Genomic DNA, 14,250 nt, shown 5'->3' on the forward strand with positions numbered 1-14,250 from the left:
CTATGCTGCCAGTCTCTCTTGGCTAAGAGTTGAGGAAAGACTGACTGCATCACTTCTTTGTATTTTACAAGAAACATTAATGCGTTGAAAATTCCAAATGTTTCGTCAACTTACACACAGCTCTGACACCAGGGGTCTTTTCACAGTCCTCAAATTCAGAACTAATTTTCGAAAGTGTACAGTATTATATAGAGCCAATATTGCATGGAACTCTGTTCCATCTCATATTGCTAAAATAAAAGGCAAACCTGGTTTCCGAAAACAGATAAAGCAACCCCTCACAGCACAACACCTCTCCCCTATTTGACCAAGATAGTTTGTGTGTATGCATTTATTCTTTTATATATATTTTTGTCCTTGAGCTGTTCTTGTCTATTAATGCTCTATATTACATCATGGTCCATGTTCTGTGTGGACCCCGGGAAGAGACCCATGTTCTGTGTGGACCCTGGGAAGAGTCCCATGTTCTGTGTGGACCCCGGGAAGAGACCCATGTTCTGTGTGGACCCCGGGAAGAGTCCCATGTTCTGTGTGGACCCCGGGAAGAGACCCATGTTCTGTGTGGGGAAGAGACCCATGTTCTGTGTGGACCCCGGGAAGAGTCCCATGTTCTGTGTGGACCCCGGGAAGAGACCCATGTTCTGTGTGGACCCTGTGTGGGGAAAGAGTCCCATGTTCTGTGTGGACCCCGGGAAGAGACCCATGTTCTGTGTGGACCCCGGGAAGAGTCCCATGTTCTGTGTGGACCCCGGGAAGAGTCCCATGTTCTGTGTGGACCCCGGGAAGAGACCCATGTTCTGTGTGGACCCCGGGAAGAGACCCATGTTCTGTGTGGACCCCGGGAAGAGACCCATGTTCTGTGTGGACCCCGGGAAGAGTCCCATGTTCTGTTTGGACCCCGGGAAGAGTCCCATGTTCTGTGTGGACCCCGGGAAGAGTCCCATGTTCTGTGTGGACCCCGGGAAGAGACCCATGTTCTGTGTGGACCCCGGGAAGAGACCCATGTTCTGTGTGGACCCCGGGAAGAGACCCCGGGAAGAGTCCCATGTTCTGTGTGGTCCCATGGGAAGAGACCCATGTTCTGTGTAGACCCCGGGAAGAGACCCATGTTCTGTGTAGACCCCGGGAAGAGACCCATGTTCTGTGTGGACCCCGGGAAGAGACCCATGGTCTGTGTGGACTCCGGGAAGAGACCCATGTTCTGTGTTGACCCCGGGAAGAGTCCCAAACAGCACCCTATTTCAATACTTAAGACATAGCTGACCTCTGACCTTTTCTCTTCCACCTCTATCCCTTTCTCTCTCTTTCTCCCTCCTGCTCTCCTTCCTCCCCTCTCTCTCTGCCTCCCACCCCTCTCTCTCTGCCTCCCTCCCCCTCTCTCTCTCCCTCCTTCCCCCTCTCTCTCTCCCTCCTTCTCCCTCTCTCCTCCCCTCTCCCTCTCTGCCTCCCTCTCCCTCTCTCCCTCCCTCCCTCCCTCCTTCCCCCTCTCTCCCATCCCCTCTCCCTCTCTCTCTCCTCCCCTCTCCCTCTCTCTCTCTCCTCCCCTCTCCATCTCTCTCTCTCCCTCCTCCTCCTCTCTCTCCCCCTCCACTTTCGTCCTCCTCTCTCTCTCTAGCTGCTCATATAGGTGTAGGTATAAGCGGTCAGGAGGGTATGCAGGCGGTTCTGTCCTCAGACTACTCCTTCGCTCAGTTCCGCTTTCTCGAGGTAAGAGCGCCACACACCAGGGAACTTTTACCTTATTTTATTCATCATTTTTATAATGTGTTTTTATTGTTTGAATTTAGTTGTTTTACTGTAAAGTGTGGAGCCATTTAAAATGTTCTCTACAGCGCCTCCTGCTGGTCCACGGCCGCTGGTCCTACCTGAGGATGTGTAAGTTCCTGCGCTACTTCTTCTACAAGAACTTCACCTTTACCTTCGTCCACTTCTGGTACGCCTTCTTCTGCGGCTTCTCAGCACAGGTAAGAGGGAGAGGGGAGAGAGAGACCCTCTCATGGTTTTTATTTCTATAATTCTATCCAAACCTTCACCCAATTCAACTCCTGCAGTATATACATATTGATTGTACAGTCTATACCTATTGATTGTACAGTATACACATATTTCCTTAACAACTATTCAGTGTTCACATCATTTTTCATGTCTCATGTCTCCAGACGGTCTATGATGAGTGGTTCATCACTCTGTATAACCTGGTCTACACAGCACTTCCTGTACTGGGCATGAGTCTGTTTGACCAGGTAAGAGAACACAGCACTTCCTGTACTGGGCATGAGTCTGTTTGACCAGGTAAGAGAACACAGCACTTCCTGTACTGGGCATGAGTCTGTTTGACCAGGTAAGAGAACACAGCACTTCCTGTACTGGGCATGAGTCTGTTTGACCAGGTAAGAGAACACAGCACTTCCTGTACTGGGCATGAGTCTGTTTGACCAGGTAAGAGAACACAGCACTTCCTGTACTGGGCATGAGTCTGTTTGACCAGGTAAGAGAACACAGCACTTCCTGTACTGGGCATGAGTCTGTTTGACCAGGTAAGAGAACACAGCACTTCCTGTACTGGGCATGAGTCTGTTTGACCAGGTAAGAGAACACAGCACTTCCTGTACTGGGCATGAGTCTGTTTGACCAGGTAAGAGAACACAGCACTTCCTGTACTGGGCATGAGTCTGTTTGACCAGGTAAGAGAACACAGCACTTCCTGTACTGGGCATGAGTCTGTTTGACCAGGTAAGAGAACACAGCACTTCCTGTACTGGGCATGAGTCTGTTTGACCAGGTAAGAGAACACAGCACTTCCTGTACTGGGCATGAGTCTGTTTGACCAGGTAAGAGAACACGGCACTTCCTGTACTGGGCATGAGTCTGTTTGACCAGGTAAGAGAACAATGAGAACAATGCACTTCCTGTACTGGGCATAAGTCTGTTTGACCAGGTATATAGAACCACATACTGGGCATAAGTCTGTTTGACCAGGTAAGAGAACACAGCACTTCCCTGGGCATAGTCTGTTTGACCTAAGAGAACACAGCACTTCCTGTTGGGCATGAGTCTGTTTGACCAGGTAAGATAACACGGCACTTCCTGTACAAAGTCTGTTTGACCACATTGCACTCCTGTACTGGGCATGATAACGGCACTTCCTGTACTGGGCATAGTCTGTTTGACCAGGTAAGAGAACACAGCACTTCCTGTACTGGGCATGAGACCAGGTAAGAGAACCAGCACTTCCTGTTGACTCTGTACCATAATACCCTGTACTATAGTCTGTTTGACCAGGTTGACTCTGTACCATAATACTTCCTGTACTATAGCATGAGTCTGTTTGACCAGGTAAGATAATACTTCCTGTACTATAGTCTGTTTGACCAGGTAAGAGAACATTGACTTCCTGTACCATAATACCTGTACTGGGCATGAGTCTGTTTGACCAGGTAAGAGTATCATTAGCCTCCTATATTGACTCTGTACCATGTACATACCCTGTATATAGCCTCCACATTGACTCTGTACCATAATACCCTGTATATAGTCTCCACATTGACTCTGTACCATAATACCCTGTATATAGCCTCCACATTGACTCTGTACCATAATACCCTGTATATAGCCTCCACATTGACTCTGTACCATAATACCCTGTATATAGTCTCCACATTGACTCTGTACCGGTACCGCCTGTACAAAGCCTCCACATTGACTCTGTACCATATATCCTTTATAGCCTCCAGCATTGACAGTCTGTACCATAATACCCTGTATATAGGTCCACATTGACTCTGTACCATAACCCCCTGTATATAGCCTCCACATTGACTCTACCAAATGAGCCTGTAGAAGGACATTGACTCTGTACCATAATACCCTGTATATAGCCTCCACATTGACTCTGTACCATAATACCCTGTATATAGCCTCCACATTGACTCTGTACCATGCACTACCAACTGAGCTACAGAAGGACCTCTGTACCATAATACCCTGTATATAGCCTCCACATTGACTCTGTACCATAATACCCTGTATATAGCCTCCACATTGACTCTGTACCATAATACCCTGTATATAGCCTCCACATTGACTCTGTACCATAATACCCTGTATATAGCCTCCACATTGACTCTGTACCAGCTCCCCCCTGTATATATTATTTTTTACTGCCCCTCTTTAATTACTTGTTACTTGTATCTCTTATTCTTATCCAGATTTTTTTAAGGGCTCGTAAGTAAGCATTTCACTGTAAGGTCTACAGTGTCTACACCTGTTGTATTCGGCGCATATGACTAATAAAATTCGATTTGATTTGACTAGGCATGAGTCTGTTTAACCAGGTAAGAAAACACAGCATTACGAGTGTATCTATCTCTGTCTCCCTCTGGTGTCCAGGATGTGAATGACATGTGGAGTTTCCAGCACCCCAGTCTGTACGTTCCAGGCCAGTTGAATCAGTACTTCAGTAAGACAGCCTTCTTTAAGTGTGCCCTCCACAGTGTCTACAGCTCTGTAGTGCTGTTCTTCATCCCCTACGCTGCCATGTACGACACGGTCCGAGACGACGGGCGAGACATTGCTGACTACCAGTCCTTCGCCCTGCTGGCCCAGACCTGTCTGGTCATTACAGTCTGTATACAGGTACAGTACAACACAGTCAACGACTGGAAACATAAATCAAGGTAGAATCTCTGAACTTTGAGCGTACAGTCTATACCAGACGAGCTAAATTACTTCAATGCTCGCTTCGAGGCAAGCAACACTGAGGCATGTATGAGAGCATCAGCTGTTCCGGAAGACCGTGTGAGTTCATTTATGTAAACTGCCTGTACCTGGCCTGACTGAATAGCCAACGGTCTGTCCATGGACAGTCGTTTGTCCGCCTCAGGTGTTTATTCGTCAGGTATATATTCTCATGTGTCTATTTCCTGTTCCTTGCAAGAGGATGGTCCTAACCCCCCCCCCCCTCCTCCCCTCCCCTCCCCTCTCTCTCCCTGTAGCTGTGTCTGGACATGTCCTACTGGACAGCGGTCAACCAGTTCTTTGTGTGGGGGAGTCTGGCCATGTACTTTGTTGTCACCTTCAGCATGTACAGTAATGGCACGCATATCACCTTCCCTGCATCCTTCCCCTTCATCGGTGAGCCATCACAACACTACACCACACTACACTACACTACAACCCTACACAACAACACTACACTACCCTACTACACTACCCTACCCTACACAACACTACACCACACTACAAGCCTACACAACCACACTACACTACCCTACTACACTACCCTACCCTACACACCACTACACCACACTACACTACAACCCTACACAACCACACTACACTACCCTACTACACTACACCACACTACACCACACTACACTACACTACAACCCTACACAACCACACTACACAACCACACTACACTACCCTACCCTACCCTACCCTACCCTACACAACACTACACCACACCACAACCCTACACAACCACACTACACTACCCTACTACACTACCCTACCCTACACAACACTACACCACACTACACTACACTACAACCCTACACAACCACACTACACTACCCTACTACACTACCCTACCCTACACAACACTACACCACACTACACTACACTACAACCCTACACAACCACACTACACTACACTACCCTACTACACTACCCTACCCTACACTACACCACACTACACTACACTACAACCCTACACAACCACACTACACTACACTACTACACTACCCTACCCTACGCAACACTACACCACACTACACTACACTACAACCCTACACAACCACACTACACTACCCTACTACACTACCCTACCCTACACAACACTACACCACACTACACTACACTACAACCCTACACAACCACAATACACTACACTACCCTACTACACTACCCTACCCAACACTACACCACACTACACTACACTACAACCCTACACAACACTACACCACACTACAACCCTACACAACAACACTACACTACACTACAACCCTACACAACCACACTACACTACACTACCCTACTACACTACCCTACCCTACACAACACTACACCACACTACACTACAACCCTACACAACCACACTACACTACACTACCCTACTACACTACCCTACCCTACACAACACTACACCACACTACACTACACTACAACCCTACACAACCACACTAGACTACACTACAACCCTACACAACCACACTACACTACACTACCCTACTACACTACCCTACCCTACACAACACTACACCACACTACACTACACTACAACCCTACACAACCACACTACACTACACTACCCTACTACACTACCCTACCCTACACAACACTACACCACACTACACTACACTACACTACACTACAACCCTACACAACCACACTACACTACACTACAACCCTACACAACCACACTACACTACACTACCCTACTACACTACACAACACTACACCACACTACACTACAATCCTACACAACCACACTACACTACCCTACTACACTACCCTACCCTACACAACACTACACCACACTACACCACACTACACCACACTACAATACACTACAACCCTACACAACCACACTACACTACACTACCCTACTACACTACCCTACTACACTACCCTACCCTACCCTACCCTACCCTACCCTACCCTACCCTACCCTACCCTACACAACACTACACCACACTACAACCCTACACAACCACACTACACTACCCTACTACACTACCCTACCCTACACAACACTACACCACACTACACTACACTACAACCCTACACAACCACACTACACTACACTACCCTACTACACTACCCTACCCTACACTACACCACACTACACTACACTACAACCCTACACAACCACACTACACTACCCTACTACACTACCCTACCCTACGCAACACTACACCACACTACACTACACTACAACCCTACACAACCACACTACACTACCCTACTACACTACCCTACCCTACACAACACTACACCACACTACACTACAATCCTACACAACCACACTACACTACAACCCTACACAACCACACTACACAACCCTACCCTACTACACTACCCTACCCTACCCTACACAACACTACACCACACTACACTACAATCCTACACAACCACACTACACTACAATCCTACACAACCACACTACCCTACACAACCCTACCCTACTACACTACCCTACACTACACTACAACCCTACACAACCACACTACACTACACAACACTACCCTACTACACTACCCTACACAACACTACAATCCTACACAACCACACTACACTACACTACAACCCTACACAACCACACTACACTACAGTACCCTACTACACTACCCTACCCCACACAACACTACACCACACTACAATCCTACACAACCACACTACACTACAATCCTACAAAACCACACCACACTACACTACAACCCTACACAACCACACTACACTACAACCATACACATCCACACTACACTACACTACAACCCTACACAACTTCACTACACTACAACCCTACACAACCACACTACCCTACACTATACTATACTACAACCCTACACAACCACACTACACAACCCTACCCTACTACACTACCTTACCCTAAACTACAACCCTACCCTACACAACCACACTACACTACACTACACTACACTACCCTACACTATACTACAAACCTACACAACCCTACCCTACACTACAACCTTACCCTACACTACTACACTACTCTACAACCCTACATAACACTACAACCCTACACATTTAAAAAAAACATTTAACCTTTATTTAACTAGGCACGTCAGTTAAGAGCAAATTCTTACTTACAATGACAGAAAAAAATACAAGTCATTGTACACAACACTACACAACACTACTCGTCATGAAACACTATCTTGACCCGAGACTAATTCTAGCTCCTAGCCCCTAGTCCCTATCTCCTATCTCCTAGCCCATAGAGCTGAAGGAGAAATATATGAGTAAGCAGTGTGGTTTACATTCATGTTAAAGGTGTGTGTCTCCCTGCATCAGGCACAGCCAGGAACTCCCTGAACCAGCCCAATGTGTGGCTGACCATCCTGCTTACCTCCATCCTCTGTGTACTTCCTGTGGTTGCCTACCGCTTCCTGTTGATACAGCTCCGCCCCACTATCAACGACAAGGTGGGAACACTGACCAACCACATGCTGTCTTCTAGGAACCCCTGACCAATCACACTCTGGTTTTGGGGATTAAAGTATGAAAAATGACTGTTGCTTCTAAACTGATAACGTTTTATCATAAAGTTACTGGTCCCCTCCCCTGTGTCAAACACTTGAATTCACGGGATAGGGTGACATCACCCGAACTCTTTCATTTGAATACACCAATGGTAACATGATATTCTCTTACCTCATTTAAATAAGTACCACCTTGTAACCAACACCGGAGAAGGTATGTTTGCAGAGAGGCGTGGTTTTACTTAGCTGTATAGCTACTCTACTGGTGCCAACCTTTGACTGCCAATATAATTAAAAGTTGACCCTATTCATCTATGGCAAAAAAAAATAGTTACTGTATATGTTTCCCCTTTCGTCTGTGTCTGGTGTTCGCTAGTTACTGGCATGGAACGAAAGAGGGGTACGGGTCGGTCAACACATCCGCCAGTGTGAATCTGATCACAAGACACATGCCAAACGGGAGAAAACATGTGTCATCATTTATTTATTTTAGAGGTTAAATGTCTCACTACTGGTGTCCTCCAGGGTTCCGTACTAGGTCCTCTTTAATGTCTCACTACTGGTGTCCTCCAGGGTTCCGTACTAGGTCCTCTTTAATGTCTCACTACTGGTGTCCTCCAGGGTTCCATACTAGGTCCTCTTTAATGTCTCACTACTGGTGTCCTCCAGGGTTCCGTACTAGGTCCTCTTTAATGTCTCACTACTGGTGTCCCCCAGGGCTCTGTACTTGTTTTTTTTTTAACCAGGCAAGTCAGTTAAGAACAAACTCTTATTTTCAATAACAGCCTAGGAACAGTGAGTTACCTGCCTGTTCAGGGGTAGAACGACAGATTTGTACCTTGTCAGCTCGGGGATTTGAACTTGCAACCTTTCGGCTGCTAGTCCAACCCTCTAACCACTAGGCTACCCTGCTGCCCCATTGAGATTTCAATGTTGTTTGAGTTGCTCTTGTTAATCACCACCACCATTTGCTTGAGATGTTTTTTTTACTGCAACACTGCTCATTGCATCCAGGTTTCTTGACGTAGGCGTTTCAAAGAGCTGTCAGTCAAGGCGAGCTCATGAATGTAAACTCCCCGCCCACTTGTCCTGTCTTTTTCAAACTTCTTATTATTTAGCATTTCTATACAAAACAAATATTAGAGGGATATTTTAGTCACTCAAAATGGTATTTTTACATGGGAATCAGAAAGACAATTGGGGACCTTTTGAAGGGTTGTAATTCCCTGGTATTGTTGTTTTTGTTCGCCTGTATTCCTTATTATTTTTACTTTGTTCTTTCTATAAAAAAAGGCAATCATTACTGACCTACAATACTTTCTAATCTTAAACTCTGCTCTCCTGTCCTACTCCCCTCCCCTCCCTACCAGGTGATGTTCAAGGTGAGACAGGCCAAGGCCACGCCCCCTCTCCCAGCACGACGAGTCAGGATGCGGCGTACCAGCTCCCGCCGCTCTGGATACGCCTTCTCGCACGCACAGGGCTACGGGGACCTGGTGACGTCCAACCATTTCCTGCGCCGTCCCGCCATCACGCGCTCCACCACTTTCACCCCTCTGGGGCGCACCACGGGGTTCAGCCCCATGGGCCGCTCGGCAGGATACAGCCCCACTGGGAACGCTCTGAACTCCAGACCACAGGAGGTGGAGGTGACATCACTACAGATGTACCGGATGGTGCAAGACTCCGCCTTCTGAAGTACTGCACAGTGCGAGATCCCGCCTTCTGACGAACTGCACAGTGCGAGACCCCGCCTTCTGAAGTACTGCACAGTGCGAGACCCCGCCTTCTGAAGAACTGCACAGTGCGAGACCCCTCCTTCTGAGGGAAGAGAGGAAGAGGATGTGGAGGAGTTGTTGTTTACAGAGGACCAAATCAGTGGGTGTGATATGTAAAAAATATATATCCTAAACATTGACACATACTGTAACTGTACACACACAAATCTCTATGACGACTGACTTGTCGTAGCGTTCCAAAAACAGGCCCTCGTATCTGATTGGTCACACTCTCCCCCCCGCTTCATTGCCTCTCCTGTTCCAATCAATGGCCTTGTATTCCATCAGGACTGTTGTCATGGGGAAACATAACTCTCCTGTTCCAATCAATGGCCTTGTGTTCCATCAGGACTGTTGTCATGGGGAAACAAACCTCTCCTGTTCCAATCAATGGCCTTGTGTTCCATCAGGACTGTTGTCATGGGGAAACAAACCTCTCCTGTTCCAATCTCCTGTTCCAATCAATGGCCTTGTGTTCCATCAGGACTGTTGTCATGGGGAAACAAACCTCTCCTGTTCCAATCAATGGCCTCGTGTTCCATCAGGACTGTTGTCATGGGGAAACAAACCTCTCCTGTTCCAATCAATGGCCTTGTGTTCCATCAGGACTGTTGTCATGGGGAAACAAACCTCTCCTGTTCCAATCAATGGCCTCGTGTTCCATCAGGACTGTTGTCATGGGGAAATAAACCTCTACAGGTTAACTGCATGCTATATTGTCTGTCAACTGAGGATAAACTATTACACTATACTACAGTATGACTCAGTGCTGTGACACCATAGGATCGTATGACTCTGTACTCAGTGCTGTGACACCATAGGAACATTAAGACATTAAAACATTAAGAACACCTTAAAAATATTGAGTCACAACCCCCCACCCACCCACCCATGTTGACTCCATTGCTCCCCACAGTTGTGTCAAATTGACTGGATATCCTTTGGTTGGTGGACCATTCTTGATACACATGGGAAAATGTTGAGCATGAAAAACCCAGCAGCGTTGCAGTTCTTGACACAAACAGATGCACCTGGCACATACTACCATACCCTGTTCAAAGGCACTTAAATATTTTGTCTTGCCCAATCACCCTTTGAAAGACACACACACACACACACACACACACACACACACAATCCATCTCAATTGTCTCAAGGCTTAAAAATCCTTCTTTAACCCGTCTTCTCCCCTTCATCTACACTGATTGAATTGACAGCAATAAGGGATCATAGCTTTCACTTGGATTCACCCGGTCAGTCTGTGTCATGGAAATAGCAGGTGTTCTTAATGTTTTGTCCACTCAGTGTATACCACAGTATGACTTTGTACTGTGACGCCATAGGAACGCACTAAACCAAAGACCAGACCAAACCTCTCAGAGTCGTGGGCTTTATTCCTTCTTCTATCCTCACCAGCAACAAGCCCTCTCTTCTCCCGCTGTGATAATACCAGTCTACAATCACACAGGTGTAGAGATGTACTGTACACTCCAACACTAACCTTGGAGGGAGTTGGTAGGATGTATACCTTTCCTGTCTCTGGTCCACACTCCATTCCAGTTGGTGGCGGTAATGCACCTTAATGTTGGTTGCCAACCGTCATACAAAATCCACAGAAGAAGATTGTGGGAGGTAAGATGGAGGCTATCACTAGCAAAATCCTGATTGTATGGACAAGTGATTTTGCCCTTTACACCATGGAATGTATTTTTTTGTATATATATACACATTTAGCACATCTCACTATGGACTTGATCCAGTGATGTTAGACATTTTTTTTTTTTTATAGAGGAAATAGAAGAGCTATCTTCTGTTCAGTGTTGTTCATCCAAGGGCTGAATACGTTTTCATCCTGAATGGGATAGTGAAAGGGTTAGCATGCTATCCATTAGCCTGTGGACCACCTCATCCTGAATGAGATAGTATCATGGTTAGCACGCTAGCCGTTAGCCTGTGGAGCAGCTATATCTCAATGGGAGAGTGACATGGTTAGCATGCTAGCCGTTAGCCTGTGGAGCAGCTATATCTCAATGGGAGAGTGACATGGTTAGCATGCTAGCCGTTAGCCTGTGGAGCAGCTATATCTCAATGGGAGAGTGACATGGTTAGCATGCTAGCCGTTAGCCTGTGGAGCAGCTATATCTCAATGGGAGAGTGACATGGTTGTCATGCTAGCTGTTAGCCTGTGGTGTTGCTATATCTCAATGGGCGAGTGACATGGTTAGCATGCTAGCCGTTAGCCTGTGGAGCAGCTATATCTCAATGGGAGAGTGACATGGTTAGCATGCTAGCTGTTAGCCTGTGGAGCGGCTATATCTCAATGGGCGAGTGACATGGTTAGCATGCTATCTGTTAGCCTGTTTAGTGGCTGTACTTGATGTCGGTCCGGTCGGTGCTATAGTAAAGTGTTACCCCAGTGGGCATACACTGGTTGAATCAACATTGTGTCAATATCATTTGTCAACATATCGTGACGTGGAATCTACGTAGAAAACACATATTATATTTGGAATACGTCCCCAACTAGTACTTAAATACTATGACTTAACCTGACTAACAGGTTGTTTCCTTAATCTAATAATCATCATCACTTTATATTTAGAACTAGCGTAAAAGATTGCAGGTAGATATGTAAAACATTTGTTATCCTATAGACTATATATTGGGTGGTTGAAATTGTTTAATTTCATATTTGATTAGACATATTTGACCTGGTTTCAATGTTGATAGTTAAATGGTATATTTGAATCAACATCATTGTTTTAATGCAACCTAAATAAAGTGGTATATTGAAATAAAAAGTGAAGCCACAGTCCAACAATTCTTGCCTGAACAGTGACACCTACTGGTATACGAGGGGTACTACACTTCAGTGAGAACAAGTCTAGCTTCCAAGGGACTACCTCTATGTACCCTGCTTCGTTTTGGAAACCAGCTGTGTTCGTTTCAACTGAGCTATCACGTCAACACATGTATACATTGATCAGCTTCCATACTCATTTGCGTAGACTACCTAAATAACATTGGAAAGTTGAAAGTAACTTTTTCTGACACAATCTGTATGTTTACATTTGAGTAATATAACAGACTCTCTTATCCAGAGCAATTTACAGCAGTGAGTGCACACATTTTTGTGCATGTACAGTTGCATTTCGGGAAAGTATTCAGACCCCTTGACTTTTTCCACATTTTGTTACGTCAAAGCCTTGTTCTAAAATTGATCAAATCAATGTTTTTCCTCATCAATCTACACACAATACCACGTAATGACAAAGAGGAAAAACATATTTTTTTAAATGTTTGCAAATGTATTAAAAATAAAGCTTTTGAAATGGTTTCATTGCTGTGAAACTAGCTTGTGACCAGGTTGACACAGTACCAGAGATGGGACATAATCATGGAGTGCATGTATAGTTTAGCAGCATCTGTTGATCAAAGCACAGAACCCTTGTAGTTTTGATCTGATCATAGCTTATTTACAGTATGCTTGATCTGGCTATGTGGTGTAAAGGCACCGTATGGAGAGTGTGATGCAATTGCGGAGCATCCGAAGCATTGCAGAGTCCAAAATGAGCTCCGTATTAGGGTCTGCGTGGTAAATCCGATTTTAGAAGTGACCTTACAGCATTTGCTGCGATGTGGCCTCCGCAGAAGCCAGAGCATTCGTACTTCTTGAGCATCGAGGAGCTGTCATACACATCCAATAAATTAATTGATTCGTCATAATACCCATAATACCTAGCGGGTCAAACAGGGAAATGATTCCAATCATTTGTCCACCATTCATTCTTCCCATAGGGGATTTTAGAAACACTTCAAATAAGGGCTGTGTGTCATGTTGGTTTACCCTGGCGTGACGTACTGATAACCATGTAAATCTCTCTCTCGCCCGTATTTACCCCACAAAAATGTAATGCTAATTAGCTGCTAATGTGGCTATCATAAAGAACTACAGGATGATCAAGACAGGATGGCCAAATCAAGACAAAGGTAATAATCTCTGGATTAACTATTTAATGTTAGCGAAATGTAGTAATGAATACAGTTATTTTTCTGTAAACAGCCTAAAAGAAAAGCTTTTATTTCTCTGATCATTCAGCAAGTTTCTCCTACCAGCAACCAGCCAATATCATTGTAAATAGACTTAGTTGTCATTTCAAAGAGAGATAGACATCTGAAATAAAATGTTGATTAAATGCATCAATGATGCAATTTTTTTCCCATTATGAGGCCAGTGTCTGAATTAA

At 45.5% G+C, this 14,250-nt stretch overlaps 1 protein-coding gene across 3 annotated transcripts in view; it reads left to right on the top strand.

Annotated features, from left to right (window-relative positions):
- The window catches only part of LOC124036642 (phospholipid-transporting ATPase ID-like), a 71,588-nt gene extending 60,627 nt beyond the window's left edge, over positions 1-10,961 (top strand). For all 3 annotated transcript variants that reach the window (XM_046351465.1, XM_046351463.1, XM_046351464.1), the window contains 7 exons: positions 1,616-1,707; positions 1,833-1,964; positions 2,160-2,243; positions 4,390-4,635; positions 4,995-5,133; positions 8,038-8,168; positions 9,596-10,961. In XM_046351465.1, coding sequence (XP_046207421.1) covers positions 1,616-1,707; positions 1,833-1,964; positions 2,160-2,243; positions 4,390-4,635; positions 4,995-5,133; positions 8,038-8,168; positions 9,596-9,922 — 1,151 coding nt within the window. In that variant the 3' untranslated portion in view covers positions 9,923-10,961. The remainder of the gene's footprint in view (positions 1-1,615; positions 1,708-1,832; positions 1,965-2,159; positions 2,244-4,389; positions 4,636-4,994; positions 5,134-8,037; positions 8,169-9,595) is intronic.
- Positions 10,962-14,250: the final 3,289 nt, after the last annotated feature.

Source organism: Oncorhynchus gorbuscha, linkage group LG05 (genome assembly GCF_021184085.1).
Source record: "Oncorhynchus gorbuscha isolate QuinsamMale2020 ecotype Even-year linkage group LG05, OgorEven_v1.0, whole genome shotgun sequence".
Classification (NCBI taxonomy): Eukaryota; Metazoa; Chordata; class Actinopteri; order Salmoniformes; family Salmonidae; genus Oncorhynchus; species Oncorhynchus gorbuscha.